The sequence below is a fragment of the Hydra viridissima genome, unplaced genomic scaffold, assembly GCF_058129835.1.
Source record: "Hydra viridissima isolate aposymbiotic clone 2 unplaced genomic scaffold, HvirCarnegie_v1 scaffold_10, whole genome shotgun sequence".
Taxonomy (NCBI): Eukaryota; Metazoa; Cnidaria; class Hydrozoa; order Anthoathecata; family Hydridae; genus Hydra; species Hydra viridissima.
Window position 1 is genome coordinate 4,005,280 of NW_028324309.1, and position 27,523 is coordinate 4,032,802.

The window sequence follows — 27,523 nt, forward strand, 5'->3', positions numbered from 1 at the left end:
TTTTTAAGATGTTATTTAACTTTTCTATCTTTGTTCATTAATTTTAAAATGTGAATTTTCTTTGTTGGTGCATAGATACAGCATTCAGCGATTTAATGCTTATGTTTCAACTAATGTTTCTTTGTTATAAATTTTAATTCAGTTTAAGCTTTTTCTTTGAGCCTAGTCTACAGAGTATGTAAATCTTAAATTTTATAAATTGTAACGACTTTTTTATTATGCCACATAAATGCACTCCATTAGATTCCTGGTGCTTTCAATACCACGTAAATCATTACCTCAATCTAAGTTCAGATATGACGAGCATTTTAGTACAAGAGCATTTTCCTGTTGAGATTCTTTTAAAGCTGATTTTCCAAAACAGTGCAGGAATTTTATGGTATGAGTATAAAAGCTTCAAAATTAATTCAACTAACGATGCAAATCAGAAAATTTCGAGAAATAAAAACGCTCTTCCAGGTTCGTAAAATATTCTTGTTGGAATTATATGAAACTCTTTGGTCTTGAACGAATATTGAATAAATTTAGTATTTCACGAATAGAAAGCTATGGTCGAGGTGTATGCTGGGATGCAGCTGAAGGTCTTGTTTATGTTTGTATGAATCAATATGTCATTAGGTAATTGACAATTCTTAAAAGTCAATTTTGTAGCTAAATGAAGTTTGTCAGTACATTTAAAAAAATCCAAGCAGGATTACTTAATTCAGTAGCTTGATTTTAAGATTCTTTTGAAACTGCAGTTTATTTGGCAACTGATAAACTAACAATTAAGTTGTTCATTGAATTTTTGTTTTAAACTTGATTATTTCACAGCTTTAAAAGATTTACTAAGTAACTAATTAGTTTACCAAGTCGTCAATTTCTAAATCTTTTGAAGCTGTCAAACAATCTTTTACATTGTTGTAAACTGATTTAGTGGTGGTGCAGAGAGGTGCGGAAAGGTGCGAACCTCTTCACATTTTTAACTGTTTTTATCGCATTTTGCATATTTTTTTTTGGTACTTTTTTCAAAATTTTATGCATTATAATAGATAAGGTGAGGTTGTTTTTGATACAACGGCTTTACATTAACTTTTACCAATAATTAACTTGCTGAATTGAAACTTAATTTTTTTTTTAAACTTTACAATAAAATAAACTTTAAAATTTCATAAACAACTTTAAGGGTATACCTTTAATATAATTTAAAAATGTTAGGAAAGAATTTCTTATAAGATTATCAACTGTTTTTACATAATTTGACTTTTTAGTCAGGATGTGGCATGCTTTTATTCAAAAAGCGACGGTGAACTTTGGACAGGTATGAAACAGTTGTTTTTGAACTTGTTAGCCTATTCTCCCCATATATTTGTAGCATTAATGTTATTTGAATATGATTACGAAAACGTTGTGTACCAGATTTAAAAAGCTACATGCAAGATTATTTTAATTCATCGTTTACCTCGGTTTAAAGGTTTAGATATGCGAGTAGGTTCTATACTGGGCCATCATTTTTATACTGGAGACTTGTATGCAATACACAGAAACGAAAAAAGTTATCTAATGTACCACAGCTCTTTAAAAAAATGGTTAACCATATCCAACCAAGAATATCTGAAAAGTGCGTCTTATCAAATAAACCAAACCGGATGCAAGAAATTAGAAGAGAATGATGAGCAAGTTTACTCATTAGAAAATCAACAATGGATGGGTAATTTTTTTTTAAATTCTTCAATTATATAGGAATATAAATAAATGCTTCAAACTGATGTTCAAAATAAATTACTTTTAATCTTAGGAAACGACGAAGGATTATATTTTCGAAAACCTATTAAAGATTCTTGGATTCAGAGGATCAAATGGATTGATTTTTTTTGACCAAATTTTAGTTTTTTGATAAGTTTTAAATATTATTTCGAAAAGATTCATGTTAATTTTTTTATTTTTTACTTGTAAAAAGAAATTAAAATTGTAATAAAGAAACACACCACAAACTGAAAAAAGTCTGAAAAAAGTGCTGCTCTCTAGTGCCTTTATGTAGGTGCGTTGATTGATTTCATTGGTATATGTGTTAATTTACATCTTAGTCTGTTAAAGTTGATTTTATTTTGAGTCTCCGCAATCTGCAAATGTCGTCGGTTTTTTTAACGGCCGCGTAAACTTCAAATTTTTTTTTAAAGATATACTTTTAAGTGTGTTTGAAGAAACACTTTTATCATAGTGTTGTTTGTTTCCTTTCAAAAATTAGTAATGAAGGATTGATATTCTTTCCCGCTGACATACAAATCATTGCTGTGGTAGATTTACAACGTTCACCCGAAGTTATACAAGCTTTTTCCAAAGTTTCTGTTCTTGCTCTTGTAGAAGCATTTTGATATTCGAAGTAGCAATAATGTTTCTCCAAAAATTCTACCCTTTAATACTACCCTTGCAAACTCATTCTATTTACTTTCGGTTTTCAGAAGCATTCCTCTTTCATTAATGACTTCCATTGCTCGATGCTTATTATTAGAACACCAGTTTTGTGAATTTTCTTTTTAAAGTTATCGCCAAGGTATTTAAACTGACAATACTTTAATGAACATATAAATGCATAACAGTTATGGTTACCTTTACTAAAGAGTGTTTTTATTCTTCGAAGTGGGATATCGAAATCCCGTTTGAGTAACCCTTCGCTTTAAACTTCTCCTGAAAGTTTTGGATTTATAAAATATATATATATAAGATATATAAAATATCATCTTATTTGAAACATTATTTTTTAAATCTAATATAATCATCTAAAAAGATTGAAGTTATCCAACTAGAATCAGTTTTTCATGGCGAATGTATTTTTAATGTGTTTTAAATGACTAGAAAAGTTAATGGTACAATTACGTTACTTTATCCGAGTAAGATAAGACTTTGCACTAATTTCCCATCAAATCAAGTAAATAGTCAGAAGAAACTTGTGAAATGTAAGTTCAGAGATTAATAAGCCCAGGAAAAGTAGTAAATGTAAACAAATTTATTTTGATTTAAATCAATGGTATTAAAATATTAAAAATATATAAGAAAGATTTTTTTAGAAAGTTAAGGGCGGGTCAATTGATTGTCAATCCGTGTATTTAAAAGTCTATTTAAAAAGTACTTCTCATGAGGAGCCGCTTTAATAATCCCCATACCAGGTGAGCCTGTTAATATGTCTTGAAATGACATGTTTTATTAGATGGTTTAAAAATTCAGCTATCTTCTTTTTTCAGATTGAAGGGCTCTGTAGATTATGTTTACTTAATTTGTTAACTATAATGTTAACTCAACCCATATTTTAGTAACAAGCCATGTTTTAAGTGGCTTTATATTAGTGAGCATGCTAAAAACATAAAAATAAACCTTACTTGGATTTGTTTCTCGAAATATCATCATGTCTCTGTAACAATCTCTGAAACTCCACCGTATCGTTCTTAGCAAACCAAAGCCACAAACAAATTTAGGATGGTGAATCGGCTCAATTTTTATTATTATCTTTTTCTTTTAATGAAAACACATATAAATTTTTCATCCTTTTTAATGAGTACAATAAACTTATACATTCTCTTCCTAAACCAAATTTTATTCGTGATAGAACGATTCCGAGCCGTGCGTAATAAAATCAAATTTTACTGACGTAAAAACAACTATAAAGCTATTACTTTTAACAGAGATAAATTTTTCTGTAATATAATTTCTTGGTGTGGGTGATTTTCTTGACCCTCCAACAGCGTTAATAAGGTAATAAGATAAACATGTTGAACATCTTGAAAGCTACCATTGTTACTAATCATAATTTTTACGTAAATCTCATATCTTGGTAGTGGTTTTTTGTTAGATCTTCCAGCAGCAGTTGTAAGGTAGTAAGGCATGTATTTTGATTATGTTGAAAACTTTCATGGTCACCAAAGAAAATTTTTATGGTAATGTCATCTCTTGATGGAGTTCTGTTAGACCCTATGAGAACAGTTATAGCATAACGAGATAATTACTTTGAATATAATTATGTAAATCAAAGTCACTTTTGGGTGTTGTAAATTGCATATGATTGAAGTTTAACTTTTTTGCAATCTATTGGAACCTTAAAGAACTTCTTTTGGATTTATATAGAATTCTTATAGACTTGGAAGGTCTGATAAATTTTATTTCCTAAGCTTTCAAGTGTAATTTCTTTGCATTCCTAATTTTCCACTAATGGCGTCTTTTTTGCCCGTTCCAAAGCATAATGGTAATTTCCTAAAATATAATATAATTATGAAGTCAGGGTTTTCTAAGTGTGGTAATTGAGAGAGGTGAGAATGCGTGTGAGTTAATTTTTTAATGGCAATGATTATCTGATAAAAAAATAATAATATATTAAATACCGTTGATAGTATGTTTTCGAAGTAAAAAGTTTATACAAAATTCTCCATAAAAAAGGAGAATCTCCTAAAAATTTCTTATAATTACGTTATCCCCATTAAAAACCTCAAAAACTTCTCTAAAATCCATTTAACAGAAAAACCATAAAACTCGTAAGAATTTCTCAATTGTCGTTTGTCGGCGGATGTTTCCTGACCTCTAATATAAACAATTGATTTTTATCTTGAAGTTCGTTTAAAACTTTTCTTTTTTTTTCAACCTCTGAGTCATGGTTCTCTAAAACAGGTTTTCCCGAATATCTTAAAAGGTGTTTACAAATTTTAAAAACTTAAAGAAAATGATAAAAATAAATGGGTAAAACTTTAAGATAAAACTTAATGGGTAAAACTTTAAGATAAAACTTAATGGGTAAAACTTAAAGATAAAACTTAATGGGTAAAACTTGAAGATAATGATAAAACTTAATGGGTAAAAGATAATGATAAAAATAAATAGGTAAAACATAAGGATAATGATTATAAATTTTCTCATCTCCCTTCTCAATTTACTTACGTCTTGTACTTTTATATGAGGTTGTGTATACTACATTTTTTATCACAATACATAAAAAAACAAGGAAACTTTGTCTATTCGATTTGAAGTTTAACTTTGATTTTTTTGCTGAACTATGCACATCAGCGTCTTCAAGTAAGTAAAAAAATTAATTAATGAATGTTATATTTGTCTTGGATTTGAAAACAGTTTTGTAGCATTATTACTTGGAATTTATGGAGAAAGTGTTTGTATGCCAGAGAGGATGACTACAGAGAGGCATTGTTATAATTATTAATAAACAAATAAATTAAGCGAGAACTGTGTTAATTAGCTAAGGTATCCTGTCCATTAAATTAGCTCAAAAACTGATTGTTTTATGACTGTGTCAATGTGTCTTACTTTTAGGCGTTACTTTACAATGTTCAATGTGTCTTACTTTTAGGTGAAAAATTGAATCGGTATGGTTTGTCATTAGAAAAGAATATTGTTTGTTTAACAAATGATGGTGCAGTAGTTATGCAAAAAGTAGGCAAATTAATATCGGCTGCTCAGCAGTTCTGTTTGGCCCATGCAATTCATCTTGCAATTGTAGATGTTTTATGTAAAAAAGAAACAACTGAAGAAAGAACCTTTTGCTCAAATGAATCAATAGACTTCGACTCATATTCAGATGCCGAAGAGTACAAAAACTATGGTGCCTTTGAAAATATTTAAAATACATTCGAGGAAGGATTAGTGATGGATTACGATATACAAGAACAAGAGACAGAAATAACACATAGTCAAATTGGTCCCTTTATCCAAAAAGTAAGGAAAATTGTGCAAATATTCAAACGTTCACCATTAAAAAATGAGGTACTACAGAGTTATGTAAAGCTCGAATTTCTTAAAGAAGACTTCTTAACTGTAGATTCCAAAACTAGATGGAATAGCCAATTAGCAATGTTCGAACGTTTTTACAAATTAAAGTCATGCATTCAAAAATCAAATAAAGATTTAAAACTTAATATAAACTTTACAGAAACTGATTTTGAAACAGTTTCAGCTATTATCTTGGCACTTTTTCTGGTAAAATTAGCCGTTGAATCACTTTGTTGCAAAAATGCAAACTTAATTTCTGCAGTTGCAGCATTGACATGTTTGATAGGCTATGTGAAATTATGGCATCATTAAGCCTAGAATTTATAAGTCCTTTAAAACAACGTATTATTGCAAGAAGTTGTCTAATTTAACTTCTTATTTCCATAAAGGTCTAGAAGATGGTATTAGAAACTCAAACTTATAAAGTTTTAATTTTCCACATGTCTCAAAAGCGAGTAATCTCAATTCACTTTTGGGTATTTTAAATCAAGAGGGACACTGCTGTTGAAGAACGAGCCCGAGAAATTCTTCGCTTTGAGGTTAGCGAAGCTTTGATTGACGAATGAAAAAACTCTGGGAAATCAATTAAAAAAGACCTGTACAAGGCCATTTGTAAAAAAATAAATAATAAGGTTGTCGGGAAACAACCACAACGCGCTGGTGATAAAATCAAATGTCTAAAAAAAGTAATGAGTCTCTTCGAAGATGAAGGTGTGCGAGGAAAATATCTCCAACAGATCGATGATCTTCTTATAACGATTCGGGCAACTAGCGTTGAATCCGAAAGAGCATTTTCTGCAGCCGGTGTTATTTTAAACAAGTTGCGGTGCAGAATGGACGACAAAACTCTGGATGCTTTTTGTTTTGTAAGAGGTAACTTTCATGGAATAAAAGATAAAGATTTTACCAAATAGATCAATAAATTTGCATTCTTTTCAAGTTTTCATGATTCGTAAATTTACTTACTTTGCTTTAAAAGTTTTAAATATCTCATACCGGTTTTAATATCTGTACTCCTGTATTGTATTTTTATAATAGCAAAATACCGGTATTGATTTTTTTAACCGGTATGGGATATTCTATTTGTTACATAGTAAAAGTCAAATAGTATTTGTATAACGAAAATGACCGTTTTTCAAAAGGTATTTGAAAATGACGCATAAAACTGCAATCAAAAGTTCGCCTCGCTTACCGCAAAAGCAGAAAAAAATGTATTTATTCTTCAATAAAAGAACATCAGAAAATTTAAATAAGTGTAACGAACTGGCTGATTGTTGATTAAAAACCCTGGTTAGAATCGAAAGGGTATTAGGTGCCTTCCACACTTCCTAAGTTCAAGCAACTGTAAACTTTTACTTAAGCTTTTCACTCGATCAAACAATAGCCAGTCGTATAAAAATTCAAGCATGTAAAGCAAATTGCCGCATTACACTAACTGTGCTTTTTACTAAGCCTATAACTACACTATCTATTCAAACCATAAAACCAGAGGGTAAAAATGAGTGCACGAAGCTTAAGAGTGAGAGTTTAAAAGATAATGAGGATGCATTAAAATTAAATTATTAGAGGTGAAAAAAAGCGAATGAAATAATAATCGTCTTCCAGAGTTCTCGGGTGGTAAACATTAATGAAAAAAGTGTTTGGACTCAATCAAAACAGCGATTTGTTGCTTTGAAGATTTTCTTATAACGGTATTTTAAAGTGATAAATGGAATAAAATTGAATATTACTTTAATCTCCTAAACTGCTTTTTCCAATCAACTTTTTCAAATCAACGGTAACTGTATAGCGAGCCAAAATCTCATTGCGTATCTTTTGTGTCTGAAGATCTTTGAAAACTAAAAGACTCGTATAGAACTTGAGAACCAATTTATTGACATGGGAGCTTTGCTGTTTCTACATTAAACATAAAAACGCGATCATGGGAACAATAATGAAGGGAGAAAAAGCATTTTTAACTGTTACGGTTTTTTTTTATGTTTTGTAGATTTTAAAGCACTCTTTGATTTCAGGTAACTCACAATTGGGACGCGTTAAAGGTATGATTAAAAAATAAATTTGGAAATCTACAATAGGCAGGAGGTTAAATAGTTGCTCTATGGCAGGGTTAGAGAAATCAAAAAAGTAGAACACAAATAATTTGGTTTTTGGGGTACCCCAATACTTTTGAAATATCAACAGTTTTTAACAATTTTGTAAGTTTCTAACATATATCCGTTAAACTAACCAGTTTTTAATTAGATTATCAAAAATAGTTGTATTACACAAGTACACACTCAAAAAAAAATCATAAAGTCTGAATTGTGCTTCTTTGTCAAACGTTTATACTTTCTTTCTGGATTCAACGCCAGAACAGATATATCTGTCTTGCGGTTCAGAGAAAATCGCCGCCGAAGGCTCGATTACCAAACAAAAGATACTGAATAGTTGGCCAGTTGGTCCTTACAAGTTGATTGTTTCAGTTCTTAACTCATTCTCGTAACTCTGCTTCAACCAAGTGTTTTTTCATCGGAGATTTACAGCAGTCTTCTTTGTTCTGGTTTACTAGAATATTGTAACATGTGGCATCGAATTTTAAACTAGGAACTCAAAATTTTTACAGTGATATTAATGAATTCTCCTTCTGTTCCCCATGTAACCGTCTCCGTCCTTGCTCTCTGATGTGGTCAAAGAATGAGCTAGTAAGGAAGAGGTTTCGACTCGTAAATAGCTCAAAATTATGTGCTAAGCAAGATTAGGATGGATTTTTGCCTAAAACGATGGCGTGAGACACTTTTGGTCAGTATCAGGCACTGAGTTTGAGTTGCTTCGGGGTATAGTTAAGTTTCCCGGCTCAGCCTGATTGTCACATCCTAATTGGAACCTTTACATTGCAGTTAGGTAAATTTCAAGAAGCCCTCAATACTTATCTTAGAAATTGAATATTTTACTCAACTTTTATGTGATCTCAGACCCTAGATTGATGAAAAATTTAAAGTTAACATCAGTTCCACGTTTGTGAGTTACATTACAAAGGAGCTTCACTGTACAAGACATTACAACATGATCCTCGTCTCTCGTTAAGAAGCAGATTACGAATGTCAAGCCAGATGATTTAGCAATGCTGCTCGGGTTCTGAGAGACAGTGGTCACTTAAGACTCACCAGTATAGCTCTGTCAAGTCACAACTGATTGCGATTGGTTTAATTTAGTACTATATGGTGAAGATAAACTTGAAGGCATTTTATCAATGTATATAAGAGCACAAGTTTAATATTCTAAACTGTGTTAGTAGTTACATCTATCATGACTGACGGTATTAAAAAAATAAAATCAAGAGTACATTCCAGATGGCAGCTCATGAGATAAAAGTATAGAATGCAGACGAAGCGCGTGCTCGTGAGACTTTAGATAAACTTTGCAAGAATTTCAAAATACTATCTAAATTTTTAATAGATAAAACGCGTCCAGGTTATTATCCTTAAACAAACTTTCGTATACATTTCGTCTGACCAAGTTGAGACAGGTTTTGAATTATCATAAATGGAGAGTTAAAATTCGCAAATTATATTTGAGGAGAAAGATGATCGAAATGGCTCTGATGTCTGAAAAGAAAAGATTAAAGTTTAAGAACTTTCAACGAAATTCTCATCGATATGTGTAGAGGTTTGGGTAAGATAACAGAAATACATAGGTGATTTCAAGTGCGTAATTTTAAAGTCGCCGAACGTGTTATTTTAACCACAATGACAGCGCCTCCTTCCTCATCGGAATATTTAGTATAGTTCGACAATTACGAAGCATTTTGAAAGTGATGATTAAAATATTCTGAATAATTAGCTAGAAAAACAAACAATCGAAATGCAGAAACTCAAGAAAGATATACCTATAATAGATGGAAAGATTGAAGAAATGGATTGGTAGGAAACTATCCTAGATAAAAAGATTGATTCACTAAATGACCTTAAAGAAAATGGTGAGATTGGTGAGATAAAGTTAAGGAATTATGTATGCCAATCTTGAAAATTGTTCACCTGCAGAAGTAGCAATATGGTTGATAGATAACACAGGCCTGCAAAATGAGTCATAACTTCCTCTCTGGAATTTGATAGCTGATTCTAGGGTATTTTGGTGCGCTGATTACGAATATGTACTTAGTTTTTCTCTATCACCTCCAGATTTTTCAAAAAAGGCACAGATAGAAAATAGCAAAAAAACAGAAGATTTCACATAAAAAAATATATATTTAAAACAGAACATTATTTTTAACTTAAAAAACTACTAAAATATAATAACAACTTAACACTAGTCTAAATAACATTTAAATTTCATTTGTGGAACCTGGTCCTTTTCTCCTAGAAGCTTCGGTTGTGCGATTTTCGCTTAAATTTCCGGTTTGGATCGTCGCGCTTCAATAACCAACAATAGTCCGCCATCATGTTGGTATTCCATCTTCCTTGATACCGGACTTCAAGCTCTTTCAAATCTTGGTGAAATCTTTCGCCTTGTACTTCGCTAACGGCTCCTAGATTTTCTGGGAAGTAATCAATATGAGAATTTAAGAAATGAAGTTTAATGCTCATATTACTACCCATTACACCCAAATTGGAAATCATTTTGGCCACTATTTCTTTATAGTCGGAGCTTTTATTGTTCCCCAAAAATTTTGTCACCACTTCCTTAAATGACTGCCATGCTTGCAACTCGATATCATTAAGTTTTTCATCAAACTTTTCATCCGACATTAATTTCCTAATATCAGGGCCGACGAAAATTCCTTCTTTTATCTTAGCTTCTGATAAAGATGGAAAAACTGAATGCAGATATTTGAAGCCTTCCCCCTCTTTATTTAAAGCCTTCAAAAATTGCTTCATTATACCCAATTTGATGTGCAATGGTGGCAGTAAAACTTTTTCTCTGGGAACCAAACTCTGTTTAAGTACGTTTTTGAATCCTGGGGTTAGTTCAGTTCTTGGAGTCCATTCCTTTTTGGTTCAATGATGTTGTTTATCTCGGCTATCCCACTCGCAAAGAAAGCACGGGTATTTTGTATAACCACCTTGTTGGCCTAGTAGCATGCTTATGATTTTCAAATCTCCACACAACATCCAACCGTGTTGCTCATAAGCTATATTAGTCAAAAGCTTTTCCAAATTTTCATAACATTCCTTTAAATGGACAGAATGTGCAACAGGTAACGAGGCATATGTATTCCCATTATGCAGAAGAACTGCTTTCAAACTTCTTTTTGAGGAGTCAATAAACAATCTCCACTCGTTAGGATTGTATTCAATGTCGTACATTTTCGTCAAGCCTGGAATATCTTTACAGAACACTAAATCTTCATCTTCAGCGAAGAATGGAAGAAAATCTTTTTCTCTGTGACGGTACCATGAAAATGAAGTACCAGGTGCCAGCATATTTCTTTCTTTTAATCGTGATCCGAGGAGTTCCGCTGCATCTTTGGGAAGATTCAAATCTCTTGTCAAGTCGTTTAAATGTGACTGTGAAAAGAGCTGACAAGCGTCAGAATCTCCATGAAATTCAGGATCAGATTGGTGTACATCCTCTTCCTCTATATCACAGTCAGAAATTTCAATTTGTAGAGCTGGAACCGGGGGCTGCACCATTTTTGAATCGCCAAATATTTCAGGCGTAACTGATGACACGTTTGGATAGTTTATGTCCCTTTTATTTTTTGAATTGTATCCAGTTATGTCACAACAACAAAAGTAGCAATCTTTAACATGGTCGTTAGGCTCTCTCCATAGCACAGGCGAAACGATTTTGAAGCTATTTTTCCGTCCTTTTGACCACTTGCGAAGTTCTAATAAACAAGTCGTACAAATTTTAGAGGTGCCCAAGTTTTGTCTTGGTTACTTAAAACGAGTCCAAAATAACTTTTATAAATATTTTTTACAAAGTCTGTAATACTGTTTCGTTGTTTTATCACCATAAATTTCCCGCAAATATAACAGAAACAATTAGGAGAGTTTAAACAACTTCGCGATGCCATTTTAAAGTTTATGTTGCAAGATGCGCACTTCAACTGTTAAATTTCTAAATCAGTGCGGGTACTTATACAAAAATCCTTTGGTTTATCTTAATTACACCCTTTTCTAATAATATTCACAACAATTAGTTAATATTACCAAATCATTATGTAATAATGAGCTCATTACTAAATTAAGCCAAAATGACCCGTTTTTGACATGTTTAATGCGAATTACTAATACTTATTATGTAGTCATTAACAAATTACTGATTGGCGTTAATTTCTATGTTCCCTTACACTAATTATATGAAATAAAAATTGAGCTGAAGTAAATTAGTAACGTTTTAGACATTTCAAAAGGTAGGCGCTCAAACATTTTAAAGCAAAATCTTAAATATTCCATATCAAAAAATCCTGACGTGATGGATTTTTTTTATTATTTTTCTCGTAATCAGCACATCAGAAACTATGAAAAACGTTACTCAGATTTTAAAGAGGAAAACCATTGCAGGCCTGTGTAATTTCTATTATATTGAAATGTCTACAATTATTTCTACAGCTATTCACGAAAGTTTAAACGATTGCAGAATTTTTATCAAGTATGTTTGGTTTTTGTTTAATAAAGAAAAACTGTAAAATGATATCGACTTCGTTTTTTTTATTTATTAAAGAAAAAGTAATTAGCTTTAAAAGGAATATGAACATGTTATAAAAATTTTAATATTTAGTTAGAAAAAAGCTATTACAAAAAATCTTATAGGAAAAATAAGAAGCACAAAAGTTTAAACAAATTGCAACATTCGAACAAAAAATGAAAAAAAAAGCCAAATTAATATTTGACGCGTCCTCCTTTGTTTTTATAGCAAAGATAAACTCGTTTATGCATTGAATCAACTAATTTCATGCACATCACGCGAGGTACCTTCAGCCAGTACTCATTCAAAAGTTGCTTTAAATGCTGAGCTGATTGAATTTCATGGTATGTCAGTTGATTGTCGATCCAAGACCAAATATTTTCGATTGGGTTGAGATCTGGTGATCTAGGGCACCAGGGCATCACATTGAACTTTTTTTTCAAAAAATATTCTTTTATTGAGTGTGCTGTATGAGCTGAAGCCCCGTCTTGTTGAAAGATGAATTGCTTGCTTCTGCCATACAAATGTCTGATTAATGGAACTAAGCACGTTTCCAATGTGTTCTTGTAGGTGTATTGATTAATTCGGCCTTCATACAGCTCACAGAAGCCTACACCTTTGTGAGAAAAACATCCCCAGATGCCAACCGAACCTCCACCGCCTTGTCGACGATGTTGCAAAAACCTGTCTGAATATTTCTCAGTTGCAAATCTTTTGACATAGATTCTTCCCTTACGGTTTACAACTTGAAAGTTAGCTTCATCACTCCAAATAACTTTTGCCCACTGTTCTACAGACCAGTCCAGCCTTTCTTTGGACCACACTCGTCGTTTACGTTTATCCGTGATTGAAAGAATAGGTTTTCTAGCAGCTACCCAGCAAACATTAGCAGGCGGACCGACAACGGACCACTGTCAGCACTTATGCCGTGCCGACGTCGGCCGCCCGCAGCGTTGCCGCGTAGGCTTGCACATCGTATTTACATCGGTCCGTTAGCGGAAAGCTGCAGGCGGTTCGGCAGCGGACCAATGGCAGCTAATTGACAACTTTTGAACAACATTCCGTCAGCGGCAAACCGATGATAAAGCGATAGCGGAATAGCATAGGACCTATAATAAGTTTTCACTAAGATTTGAATGCATTGATATACATATTATTTTTGTGTTTTTGTTTGAATAGAACGCACTTATCGTTAGCAAAATTGTGTATATCTTTCAGCGCAATTTTTACTCATAAAAGAATGGCAAATCATGCCGATGCCTGGAAGGCACTTCAAATACCTTGACTTTGTGCATAGGTATATAGCCATTAAATACGAATTTATCATACTAAAATTCTCCTTGCACCAAAAAACACTACCCCAACTGTAAATCAATAGGTCATACGTGGCAACGCTTAAGCTCGGTGAACAAAAAAAATGAATAATCAGAAGTTATAATAAAAATCATTTTAAGATTGCAATTTACAATTACAATATGAATATTAAAGTCACAATAATTTTTTTTTATTTAAAACAGAATATATAAAATATTAGTATCTATAGATTATTGCTTAACTTGCGTTTAGCGAACTTTTAAAATATAAAATAAATAGTTAATTTTAAACACATCTTTAAGTTTAGTTTATTCTCATTTCAATCGAAAACTAAATATGCTCGGAAAGCCATATTGTGTTGAAAATCGATTTACGTTGCAGTCTGCAGATTTCTAACATTTACCTGAAAGCAGACAATGATATATAATGAAAATATTGAAACAGTTAAGTTTAGAGCTATTACAACAAAGATAATAAACTTACCTTCTCAGTCCTTAAAAACGTTTTTGTTTAAAATAGTCTGATCATCAGTTATTGACAAATAACTCCAGATACTAAGTTTATCTACATTGAATAAATATAAATTTAATTTTATTATTTAAGCATAATTTAAAACATAAAAACAACAAAAACATTGCTTAATTATATTGCTACATTATCTTAACTAAGGAAACATCTTTAAAAAAAAACTATATAAAAATAAAGTCATAATGCGTGCCTTTTTTTAAAAATAAAACTTCATATAAGTAACCTTAAATACTCTACCTGGTATAGCAATTCCTATCAATACGCTTGAGGGGCTAATGAACAATAAAAAAAAATTGTTATTTCATTAAAAAAAATTATCTTTACTTTTAATTTTAAGTTAACAAATAAAATAGTATTTAAAAATGATATACTTACATGCCAGGTTGGAAATCAAACTGTGAAACCCACAGCAACTTAAGGGCAATGGTGAACCTTTTGCAAACCATAGGCCTAAGACACAAGTGCAGATCTGAAAAAGAATGAATCAAAGACAGAACACATCAATAAAAATATAATTTGATGAACTAAAATATACTTTGCACATTGAACATAGTTTTCACCATGCAAACAAAAACATAGCACAATATAATATACTATGAAAATACCTTGAAAAAATGTAAAGAAAGCCAAATAGTTGAATGAAATAAAATGGTTTAGTAAATAAGTATATAATTTTTTCAAACAGTAGACAGACTCCAGAAATTATATTTTGGATTTCTTTCAAAAACAACATTGAAACAAATAACATTAAAATAATAAAATCTATCTTACTTTATTCACTGGTAACATTTAATATCACGATCAATTTAAATTCTCATTAACAATCTCATATACAAGAGGTTACAGTAAAAGGGAATGAAAATGAAAAACATGGAAACAGTAATATTTATTGCACAAATACTTTACTCCAGTAAGTTTAAAATATAAAATATTTAAAAATATATTAAATATTGTAAAATAAAGATAACAAATTTGTAAATAAAGATAACAAATTTGTAAATAAAGATAACAAATTTGTAAATAAAGATGTTTATTTTGTTTAAAAATGTTATTCATCTTCTGAACTAAAAAATGCCTCTTTATTTAATGGCATTGGAAAACTTGATGTAGGCATCAGTTTTTTCTTGGCCATTTTGTCCAAAAGCTCATTATTGAAACTTATATAAATTTACATAACTTGTTTTATTTACTAAAGCTGGTATATATTAAAAAATACATATAATATAAATCGCTGGGTATATTTGGACATTATAAAAAATAATTTGAAATCAGATGCTGCTAAATTAAGGTTAGGAAATAATTGGATATTTCAACAGGATCGAGATCCAAAACACACTGCTTATGTTGTAAAATCATGCTTGCTCTACAATATTCCAAAACAACTGCATTCTCCTCCCCAATCACCAGACTTTAACCAAATAGAGAATGTGTGGGATTATTTAGACAGACAAGCAGGAAACAGAATAACAAATGTTAATATGCTAAAAAATATCTTACTAGAAGAATGGAATAAAATTCCGTCTTCTTATACCAAAAAATTAGTGTCACTGATGAACAGAAGATTAAAAGCTTGTGTAAATGCCAATGGATGCTCAACAAAATACTAAAGATTTTTTAATTTTTCATATTCTTGTTTTTTTTACAAGTTTTATTTAGTGTAGGAAAACTTTTGTGACATTATAAATTCAAAAATTAAACTTTTTCAGTTTTACAAATAAATATTTTTATTTAGTTAATTATTTTTTATTTCTTGTACAATATATTCTTGTTACTTTGATATAAAATTATTTTTTTGCATTTAAAATGGTTTTTATTAAGTGTTTTCTCTAAATTGTAAGGTGTACGAAAACTTTTGTGATTAACTGTGTGTGTGTGTGTGTGTGTGTGTGTGTGTGTGTGTGTGTGTGTGTGTGTGTGTGTGTGTGTGTGTGTGTGTGTGTGTGTGTGTGTGTGTGTGTGTGTGTGTGTGTGTGTGTGTGTGTGTGTGTGTGTACATAAATTAGTCTTTTTAATTTTGAGTCTTATAAATATATATTGAATCTATATCCATACTTTATATCAATATCTAAACTTAATATTATAAAGTATTGCTATAAGTATAGCTATAAGTATAGCTATAAGATTATAAAAATGTTAAAATCATATAACTTTTAATATTTATAAGCAATAATTATAGCTATATTTTATAATATAAAGTATAGATATAGATTCAATATAAATTTATATATATAATTTATATTTTAAGACTAAAAACTAATTTGATTTTTTTTTACATCTTATTTATTTAATACTTACTGTTTTACTTAGTATATAATTTTATCAGAGTTATAAATATCAAGTAAACTATTGTTAAAAAATAAATGTAATAACAATTTTGAGCATATATTTAAACACTAATAAGTTATAATCAGTTAATTTTTTATAAAACAGTCACAATTTAAACATCGATCAATCTAAGTCTCACCAAAAGCAGGCATTTCAATCGAAATGCCTGCTTTTGGTGTTATAACGACAGCTTACCGCTATCCAAAAGCCAACTCTGGATTTGTGTTGGCAAAACTGTAATGTATCGCCATGTGTTTACCGAAACTGGCATGCCGATTTAAAAACGTATCCACAACGAAGCGTTTTGCCGTTTTTCAGCCAAAGGCGGTAAGCCAACACAAAACGAGATAACGGTCCATCATCGGTTAGCCAGCAGCGGCAATCCGCATTAGGCATCACAGTGGGCCAGCAGCGGCATACCGGCGGCGGCTTTACGCATCACGGTCCGCTGAAAGCATGTTTGCTGGGTATGTACGTTCCAATACCTTTGTCCGACAATGTTCGTCTCACGAGCTCTTTGCTAACTTTTGGATTATTTTTTGACTCAATGAAGATTTTTGCTAGGTTTTTGCAGCTGAGTATGGGGTTTTCTCTGCTCATTCTGAATATATCATTTTTGTCACGGTTGCTGAGTTTGGATGGTCTCTCAGTACGCGGCATGTCGGAGACGTCCTTGGTAAGTTCCCAGGTTTTGATGGTTTTTCTAACCCAATATTCAGAAATGTTAAGTATTTTGCCTATTTGAACGTTTGTGTGATTTTTTGTCCGCGCCATGCCAATAACTTGCCCTTTGATGTCACTAGAAACTGATTTTCGACTCATTTTCACGCAATTGAAATAAATTTGAAATTCACAATATTTTAAGTTGATTTTTAATGAACTAAATTTTTTGATTGAAAAACTACTCAATTAATTAGCAAATAATTGATCCTAAATAAAATCGTTTAAACTTTTGTGAAACCTCTTAATTTGTATTACCTACCTTTTAATGAAGTTTCTGAGTAAACGGTAATGAGTCAAAGCCTACTTTTTTTTATTCTATTAACAAACAACCTATTTACCAAATTGGAAAAATAATTATTTTGATATCTATTTCCGTTAGATTTTTATTCAAGAAAAACCGAAGATTAGAGATTTGAAAATTCTGCAATCGTTTAACTTTCGTGAATAGCTGTATCAGTTGACTATGAAGTTTTGTTTCCTAAAACTATTTGCACTTTTTCCAAGGCTTTTCAAGCATGGTTTACAGCATTTTGGGTAATCAGCATTGAATTCTCAAAAGGGTTGACCAATACATGTTAGTTTTTAGAAAAAGTGCTTCTTGGTGGAAAAGGAAATTTTTAGAAAAAGTGCTTCTTGGTGGAAAAGGAAATTTTTAGAAAAAGTGCTTCTTGTTGGAAAAGGAAAAGTGCCAAGTATTGTCAGCTAATGGGGTAACCGCCATTTGCACTGATATTTATGATTTGTTTTTTGTATGTTTTTGTTGTTAATCTTTATAATTAATTTATGTTTTTTTTTGTCACTAAATTTGAATAAACTCAAATTTTAATATTTTCACTATTTCTAAATTTTATTATATTTTGTGCTACTAGGCGATTTCTTGATTTCCTTTTTGAAAATAGGTCTTAACGGTAAATAAGTCTCTTAACGTAGGAATAATAAATATATATAAATAGAAAAGTACTTTTAACATAGGAATATAATAGTTGTAATAGTTCAATTTGTAGCAGAAAATTTGTTTCAATTTGCTCATAATAGTTTCATATATGAAACTATTATGAACTATTATATATAATAGTTTTAACGTTATTTTCCAATTTGTTTTGTTATGTACAACTTGTTTGATTTTGTACAACATTTATGGACCTGTCTCTAGTTATTGTAAAGGTTTTTTTATTTAATGTAAACTTTGCTGTATATTACTTTGATGTTATAAGATTTTAGACATTATTACAGAATTTTCTTTATTGAGTTTTCATATTGCATCCAAAATTACAGTGGAGTTATAGAATCTAAACATTTACATATAAGCAATACTACGTATAAACTAAATGTTTCAAATAAGGTGTAGGGGAAAGGTGCCTATGATGTCATAGCGCCTATGATGGCATACTAGTCATATTTCTAAAAATATTAGTTTTGGTACATAAGTGATTAGACTAACATGTGTATATAAGTAAATCATTACTTCTGGTAAAAGTTCGTCCCTCAGACATAAATAATGCTTTTATAATCAACAAACATAAACTTTCGCATGTGGTGTTGTATTTTTAATGCTCTCATATATTTAGGATTACGATTTTATTACACATCATACAGAAGTAAAATTTTCATGCATTTCATCTGCAGGCTTTGTACATTTATTAGAATACTTATTTTAATGCTATGTGTAGAATAAGGTAGACACAGTTTGTTTTAATAAATATTGATTCTTTCCTATGATGGCATACCGAGGAGTTGCCATCATAGGAAAATCTGGAAAATAAATTGAAAAAATTACCTGAAATAAATTTTAATGCGCATAAAAAGGTGATCAGGTTAAGAACAAAGATGAAATACAAGAGTTTGAGAAACCAATACATTTAGAAATGAGATCTTCCCCATCAGAAGCTTCCATATGCATTGGATCTTCTGTTTCAACAAAAGGATAAGATCTAGTATACAAAAGTTGTGTCCGGTGCCTTTTGCAACCCCTAAAATCGAATTGAAAAGGGGACGAAAACTGGACCTCTGAATACCACACCGGATATTCAAGAATTAAAAGATAAGGCAAAAGAAAAAGCTAACAAAGAAAAGGAAATGTTTGTTAGAAAAAAAAAAAGAAAGACGACTGTTGAAGAAAAATCCTGCAGTGAGGAGATTAAAGGAAGTAATAATAAAATGAATTTCGAATCTGATAGAGCATTTTTGTATTGTTATGAACTTTATTCGCTGTCTCGCTCTAAAGAACCATGGATTTGTTGTCAAAAATGCAGATCTTGGTGTAATTGTTTATGTTCACGCATAAAGAGGAGTAGAAAAAAATTTATATGTGAACTATGCTTAAAGACCAAATATTTATTTTTAATTTTGTTTTTTTTATAAGTTATGTTTCCACTAATAAAAAACAAAAAAAATTCTTGTTTGTCTAATTTCTTTAAAGTGTGCCATCATAGGAGCAGTTAGTTGCCTATGATGGCATACTTGCATTTTTTTTGGTATAAACTTATAAAAAAGCCAAATAGTAAAAATTTTGAGGTTCATTATTATTCTGCATGCTAGAAGGAATACACCCATGTCAAAAACTTTTTTTTAAGTTTTCAGGTAATGACTCAGAGCAACGTTAAAGTTAAGTATGCCATCATACGCACCTTTCCCCTATATTCAATCTATCCTAAGTATAATATTACTGAACCAACTTTATACTTGCTTGAAATACTTATTGCGTAATATGAAAAGTTATTGAATAATATATAATTAAAATCAAAAACGTAAGTACAAGTTAAAAAAGGGTTTTCCAGTTTCGGATTGCAGGTTTTTAAAAAAAGGGTTTTCTAGAAAATCCTTAAAGGGTTCCATCCTCGGGAGAAAGTAAGAAACCTTTTAGAGATATTTAAAAAACCCTTTTTTTTATAGAGCAGGTAATACATATTGCAATTATCTATGCTAAAAATATTCCTTTCCAGTTGCTAGAAGAGAACGTCAACCAGCTGAGATTAATAAGAATTTGCTATTGACGATTACGTAGACATAGATTTTGAGATTTGTATAAGTGAAACAGTTGCTACATTAGATCGAGCAATTCTGGATTCCAATTTAATCAACGGTTGTGCTGAGGTAGAAGAGTAGATAAATGAAAGTAGTAGAGAAATGCGGGGTTCTGGCTCATTGATACTTTTCCATACTTTAGCGCGTTAATTTTGATGGTTTTTGCGCGACTTACCTTTTCTGATATTTTTTTATTGGTGAAATCTGTAATGTTGTATCTGTAATTTTCTTGTCGTAAACTGTAATGATATTTATTTTCTTTTTAAAGTTATTGTGTTGGTGGTGGCAATCTGTAATGCTCGTGAGACAGCGTGTGGATTCCATCTTCTAAAATGATGCTTTCATCATCTTCAGCGCTGAGTGCGATTTTGTTGATTTCTTCGATGTAAATGTCGTGAAGATGGGATCGGATAACATTCATGGTTGCAAACTTTTTTTCTCCATTCATTAAGCAGTCTTTGTAATGTTCATGTTTTATTTTTTTATCTACAACATTTTTCTTGACCCCTTTGCATTTTTTGTGCTCTTTTTCTTCATGGATCTTGTAAGAGTAGAGTTTTGGTCGAAGCCCAACAAATTCTTCAATTTGCTTTCCCCCGTTTTCGTCTTTTAACATTCCGATGACCTTTTTGTTAACGCCAACCTTGAAACCAACGTTTTTAATGGCAGGGTGGTTTTTATCGAAGTCGCTCGTGTCAAATCTGCTTTCGACGTCACCACCAATGTCTTCATAAAAATCTTCTGTTTCAATTTCGTAAATGAGAGAGTCTGTATCGGTCATGAGCAGTTTTGCGCGGTCATTATATTTTGGTTTGATGTAGTCGTAATGGTGTTCAAACATTAAAGTTTCGCTTATATCCAGGATGCACATTCCCAAATAAATGGGTTTGTTGTAAACCAACTTTGTTTTCTTTATGTGCACGGCGATTATGTTTTCATCAAAAATGGTGCGACTTTCAAAATTAGGCTTTTTAGACAATTTTAAGGCTTCTTTTTCTTTAGTGACGAGACTGACGTCTACATGATTTTCAATGTTTTCCATGGTTTTTCCAAATACTGAATTGTTCATGAGTTTGAAGAATTCCTTTTCAAAGTCGTTTGGAGCTTTTGCTCTTAAATTGGTGTTGTGGTCGATGTATTCTTTCATCCAAGGTCTTTCTTCAAATTTGATGCCTCGATGTATTTTTATATTGACCAGTCCCAATTGTTCAAACAGTTTTAGGTTTCGGTGATAGGCGACGTAATTCTTTTTGTTGTTTAAATTTGGAACGAGTCTTTCTACTTTCTTGATGAGCATTTTTTCAGGAGCCAAAGGGTAATCGTTGTGATCCTCGTGAAGACTTTTTGGGTAATCCAAATCGATTTCAAAAATGCATGACATGGATTTCCAATTTAAAAGTTCGTCTTTAGTCATCCATTCAAATCCCTGAGTGGGAAGAGGTTTACTCATGGCCCATCCGTGAGTAAACCTCTGAAATTTTCATTCCCAATCGTTCATACAATTTAAGGTTTTTGCGGTGAAGGACGTAATTCTTTTTGTTGTTTAAATTTTGAATGAGTTTTTCCACTCTTTTAATGGTCATTTTTTCCGGAGCCAAATTCTTTAGTCATCCATTCGAAACCGTGCGTTGGAAGAGGCTTGCTCATGGCCCATCCGTACAGGTTGTTGGCGTCCAGGTATTGAATGTATGTTGACTCTTTGCTTTGATCAAACGAATCTCCCATGTATTTATTATTTAATTTTCCAAGTCGGTTTGAAATCATGCTTATTCCTCCGCGGATTCCTTTTTGAACCATTAGAAGCATGTCAGGATCGCTCAACAACTCCAATTTTATTTTTGTCATTTTCAAACAAGCGTTCCAAGCCAATCGTGGAGACGTATAGTACCAAGGAGGGTCTAGTTTGTAATTTTTTAAGCAAACATCTCTGAAATTCTCAAACACATCAGATAGCATCAACACATCAGACACATTGTATAAATCATGACAGTCCCTAAACGTTTTACAACCAAATTCGTTCCAAACCGTTTTGGCGTGTGAATAATCCTCATCACTTATTCCTTCATCGTTGAGTTTAGAGAAGAATGACTCCTTTGGTGGTAATTGCGTTTCAGAGAGTTTATTAATCGAGTCAACCCAATCGTAGAGGTACACACCTTTTCTTAGCAACAAATTTCGTTTTGTTCCACTATACATTAAATTCAGATTCTTACACACAGTATCAGCTTTTTTTAAGCTTCTAGATTTACAGGGTGCGTCAGCGATTCGCGAACTAATTTTTGGCTAGGTTTTGTGATGTAAATAAAATACTTCCGCAATTTGTTTTTGTTGATTAATGTTCAATAACCGTCTTAGATTTTAATAAAACTGTGAATACAAAACATTTTAGTTAAAAGTTTTACAATGGAAGCCAAAAGAACCGAAGTTTTAAATTTGATTCACGCGGGTTTGTCTGCACGTGAAGTGATTTGTGTTTCTGGAGTATCTAAAACTACATTTTACAAAGTGAAAAAACGTGGCAGTGTTGAAAGAGCCAAAATGCCATCTCCAGTGAATAAAAATTTTGATAAAAAGTTCACAGAAAAGTTTAAAAAGCATGTTGAAAAGAATCCTACTGTATCCATCAGAAAGACAGCGAAATTGTTCAATATTGATGAAAGGACAGTCAGAAGAACTCTAAAAACACTTGGAAAAGTCAGTGTGGCCCGACCTTCATGTCAACTTTTAATAGAAAGACTAAAAACTTTACGATTGGAACGATCAAAGAAGCTTCTGAATCAGCTAAAAAGCCATGCTTCGTTAACAGTTAAATTTTTCTCAGATGAAAAACTTTTTAGTGTTAACTGTGTGATAAATAGGCGTAATGACAGGTTCATTGTACAGAAGGGTGACAAAGCACTATCTGTGTGTCACACCAAGTACCCTCAGTCCATCATGATGCTAGGAATCATCGCTTCTAAAGGAGAGAAATGCCCACCAATCTACATCAAAGAGAAAAAAAAAGTTACCTCTAATGTGTATATTTGCTTACTAAAACGCAGAAAACAATTCGCAGAAAACAATTACATCTTTCAACAGGACAATGCACCTTGTCATGGGTCCAGAAAAACTCAACAATATCTTCAGGACAATATGCCTAATTTCTGGCCCAAACACTTTTGGCCACCATCCAGCCCTGATCTGAATCTCCTTGACTATAGTGTGTGGAGCGTATTTGAGAGTAAGGCTTGCAAAAAGACCCACTCATGTCTCAAGTCACTAAAGTCATCAATTACCCGTTCTTGGAACTCAATGTCAAGGGACTATATAATAAGCACCTGCCAGTCCTTCCGTCCTAGGATTGAGGCAGTGATTAAAAAAAAAGGAGACTTAATTGAATGTTAAGGTGGGAAAAGTATTTATCTTCAACTTTTCTCCTATTAATATACCATGAAAATAATTTTTTAGTGCTTTAAAAGTTCATTTCGAAACATGTTCTAAAAAGTTCGCGAATCGCTGCCGCACCCTGTTCAATCTTTACAATTTAGTTTACATTTACATCCATTCCCTTTTTTATCTTGACAGTTTTCCTTGCATGTCTCTACATCTAACCTATCACATTCAGCACATAAATCTTTAATGAGGTTTTCTGTTAAACCTTTTAATGAGCAAGCCATGAATCTGAAACTATCGATGAATCTCAACTCTCGTTTTACATCAATCACCTTACCCTTTTTAATAAACTCACTTTTATTTCTTTTGTGAAACTTATGTATTTTTCTTCATTGTTTGGAATGCAGCTTAATTTTCCACCAGACAATTTCTTGATAAACAAATGGCTGTCGTAACCTGACAAATTGTGAAACACAATAGGGAAGAATTTTGGAATTTCGTATTTTGTGTTGCAAGTGTTGTGTGCAGCTCCTCGGTACTTTCCAATCAAATGGCAGTGATTGCGCACTTTGTCATCTCCGAGAATTTCATCGCAAATGTGACACACGGTTGCAGAATTGAAATTATTTTTATCTTTAAAGGCTTTTGGTATGGTTGGCTTTCCTTCTCTCTCCATTCCATGCGTTTCGACAAGTATTTTTTCATAATTTTTTAAGTCATCATCCGTGTACTTGCTTTTATCAGGTTTGGATCTTCTAATCAACTCTCAAAGACCTATTGTTCCCTCATACCTTTCTCCACCAACAATGACGTCGTTATTATCGATGACAATTTCTTTATTTCCAATGTACATTTTACCACGTTCTTTTGAGTGAATTCCAAAAACTTTGTCTCCAACAAATCGGTGGAATGCGTATTTGGACAAATAATCAAAAGCAATATTTTCAATATTCATTATTTCAGGAGTCTCTAAACTTTTAAAAGACGCATCGCTTTCTGGATAAGGTAAAGCCAGTAAATTGTTGTCAACCGCTCTGTAAGCAATGTTCTTCAGCTCTTTTTTCACCTTTTCATTGCTCTCGATCAAAGGCTTAAAAAACTTGCTCAAATCAGTCTGATAATTTGCATCTGAAATGTTGTTGTTGATGCTCTCATTGTAAAGCTTTTCTCTGTTAGCCATATAATTTTTAACAATCTCGTCTCTCTTTTTCGGGTCTTGTATTTTAAAAAAAGACATTTTTAAAATACTTAGAAAAAAAACTTAAACAAAAACACAAACGAGTCTACGTTTTTGTTTATTTTTCCCTTTTTAAACATGTTATTAAACGCTTGAATGGCGTCTTCTCTTCCTTTTTGGATCAGCGACTCTTTGGTCAATTTGTCAATGCTGCTTTTTGCCTTTGTTCGTATCCCCTTTGTCATGGTCTTAAATTTTTGAAGCTCGCTAAGAATTAATTCGTACTCAGAATCGCTCACAAAGTCATCCATGAGCGCTTTTGAAATGTGGTTGCTGATGGTGCTCAATTTAGACTCTGCAAGAACTTTTAATTTTTCGTGCTTCTCAGCCTTCAGCATCAGTTTTTTGTTCTGTTGATTTCCGAAAATAGATAAAACCCCCATTCCAATAGCAATACCCTCACACGCAATCGATACTGGAGCGGCTACGATGGTTGACAAAAGTACAATTCCTGTAATTCCCAAACCAATGCACATCGTTTGCAATCCATCATCTGTAAAACGAATAATCTTTGCAACGCGATGGTACTTTTTGCTGAGATCCATTCTCTTTGTCTTTTCATCCTTTTATTTCTTTTTGGATTTCGCTAATTTTTTGAAGTCGATAAATGTGTCCTTCATCTGATGGTGCTCTAGGAAGAGTCGGATAAATTTTATCTTTTTTTTTTTATTATTTCCATCTTTTTAATAAAAATTATTCTTTTTTAATTCAAATCGATGTGATTAATTTTACAAAGTTTTTCACCTTTTTTATTATGACGTCACGCGAACTGTAGTTCTGTATGGTCATGACGATTTCATCCACAGACTCTGAAAAAAGAATATCGTTTTTGTAATAATCCAATTGATCACTTATTTTGTTCATCAAAGTAACAACAGCAATACCACTTTCTAATTTTAGACCGATAGACAGCGATATTTACGTGTGTGATAAATAACCAATTTTAATGTCATGTTAATCAAAAATCTCGTACTGTCCGTTGACGTTGAAATAGGTTGGATGACTCAATTTTTTATTGACTACAATTATGTTTTTCGGATTCTTTTGTTCTAACTCTTTTATTCTTTCCTCCAAATGACCCAAATGCAATATCAAACTTTGGTCTTCTACTAAGGCAATGTTTTTATATAACTTATGAGGGGCGTGCATTTTTTATATGAAAAGAAAATGATTTAAATCATTTTATTTTCATGAATTTTACGTTATTTCACAATTCATCATCAGATTCCACTTCTCCCAAATCCAAATCATCACCTATGATGCTTTGAATAGAAGGTGCATTTTTTGTGATTACAACTTCGGAAATTTTAACCTGAATGGACTCGATCTGTGCGCCGATAAAAACACCTTCGATTTTCAAAGAGGCGATGGCGTAGCACTTTTGTCGAATGTATTCCAAAGGATTTGCTTTCACAAGCATTTTATTTTCATTGACGAACTTTTCTTCTTTTGTTTTCTTTTTGAAAAACAAAGAGGTCACTTCAATGTTTTTTTCGTTTTTCTTTGTAAACAACTTTCCGAAAAAAATGGGAGCTGCGTTTGGATTTTCAGATTTGTTTTTCAAAATGGACAAATCTTCCGTCATAATTTTTTTTGCTCTTCCTCCTTTTTTCAAAGTGGACATCATTTCCGTGACTTGTTTCTGAAGAAATTTTGATATTTTTTCAGTCTCCTCATTGAACTTTCTTTCTTCTTCGTTCATTCCATTTTTTTTTTGTTAAATCCGAGAAATGACATGGAATAACCATTCAATTCCTTCGTTTCAAAACTGCAACTTTCAAACACACCCAGAGAAAATAAAACTGGAGTTCTCAAAACAACAGGAACTTTTCCAAAGGGTAATCATAAAACAGCGGAATCTTTTGGTACTGAATTGGTTTTGTTGCTGAATAAATTTCTCCAACCGATAATTTGCTCTCATCAAAATTTTCAATCGTAACTAAATTCATCTTTTTATAAAGAAAAGAAAATTATATATATCATTTTTTCAAACGCATCAATTCTGTATGGTCCACCCAGGAGTTGAACGAGTCTGGGTATCCTTGCCAGTTGACTAATGATTTGCTCTTTGTTTTTCGAATTATTTTTTCAATTCTAAATATATCTTGATTTGTCTTTTGCATTTCCTGCTCGTAAAAAGTGCCTTTAATTTCTTCACAGTTGGCGTCAGTGACTTTCTACATGGGTGGATCTGTGTACTGAATTTTTGACACTGTGAAAACCTCCTCAATCCATCTCGGCGTGTACCCTTTTTCAAAATTGGACTTCTTTTTTGTGATCCTCACTTTGTCATCCATTGAAAATTTCGGTTCTGGTCTTTCTGCTTGAAACTTTCCATTCAGGTTCATCCAGATCTTATTTTTATTCTTTTCATCGCTAGCTTCAACTGGAGTCATTTTGATGGAAGAGTGTTTTGTATTGTTGTAATTTTTAACCATTTCATCTAAAACGTCAATGTATTTATTAGTGTTAATTACTGAAAAGTATTTAAACATTTTCTCTTTCATCGTTCTGTTCCATCGTTCAACGATGCAACTTTTTTCCTCGTTTTCAGTGGAATACAATTGCATGCCTAACGCTTTCACGTATTTTTTATAAAATTCTTTTCCTTTATCCACCCACATTTTGGTGCACTTTCTTTTTTCA

At 31.9% G+C, this 27,523-nt stretch overlaps 2 protein-coding genes and 1 long non-coding RNA gene across 8 annotated transcripts in view; 2 read left to right on the forward strand and 1 right to left on the reverse strand.

The window, feature by feature from the left end:
- Nucleotides 1-27,523, forward strand: part of LOC149882698 (uncharacterized) — a 67,908-nt gene that overhangs the window by 6,669 nt on the left and 33,716 nt on the right. Inside the window, exon 7 of the mRNA XM_090100950.1 lies at nucleotides 5,290-5,564. Coding sequence (XP_089957076.1) covers nucleotides 5,290-5,564 — 275 coding nt within the window. The remainder of the gene's footprint in view (nucleotides 1-5,289; nucleotides 5,565-27,523) is intronic.
- Nucleotides 8-1,982, forward strand: LOC149882699 (uncharacterized). Of its 2 annotated transcripts, XM_090065577.1 has the most exons (6): nucleotides 438-459; nucleotides 543-618; nucleotides 917-941; nucleotides 1,251-1,300; nucleotides 1,454-1,690; nucleotides 1,778-1,982. In XM_090065577.1, exons 2-6 carry the CDS (start codon nucleotides 609-611, stop codon nucleotides 1,855-1,857), a joined length of 402 nt encoding a protein of 133 aa, XP_089921703.1. In that variant the 5' UTR covers nucleotides 438-459; nucleotides 543-608; the 3' UTR covers nucleotides 1,858-1,982. The 2 variants fall into 2 exon arrangements, with proteins under 2 accessions (XP_089921702.1, XP_089921703.1); XM_090065576.1 differs by lacking the exon at nucleotides 917-941 and having other exon boundaries at nucleotides 8-459.
- On the reverse strand, nucleotides 13,768-16,982 carry LOC149882700 (uncharacterized). 5 transcript variants are annotated; one of them, XR_016444624.1, is made up of 5 exons: nucleotides 16,717-16,982; nucleotides 14,572-14,665; nucleotides 14,434-14,468; nucleotides 14,152-14,232; nucleotides 13,772-14,071 (listed from the first exon to the last, which is right to left on the reverse strand). It is a non-coding gene; the product is annotated as an uncharacterized LOC149882700 (long non-coding RNA). The 5 variants fall into 5 exon arrangements; XR_016444628.1 differs by having other exon boundaries at nucleotides 14,572-15,604; XR_016444625.1 differs by lacking the exon at nucleotides 16,717-16,982 and adding an exon at nucleotides 15,694-16,710.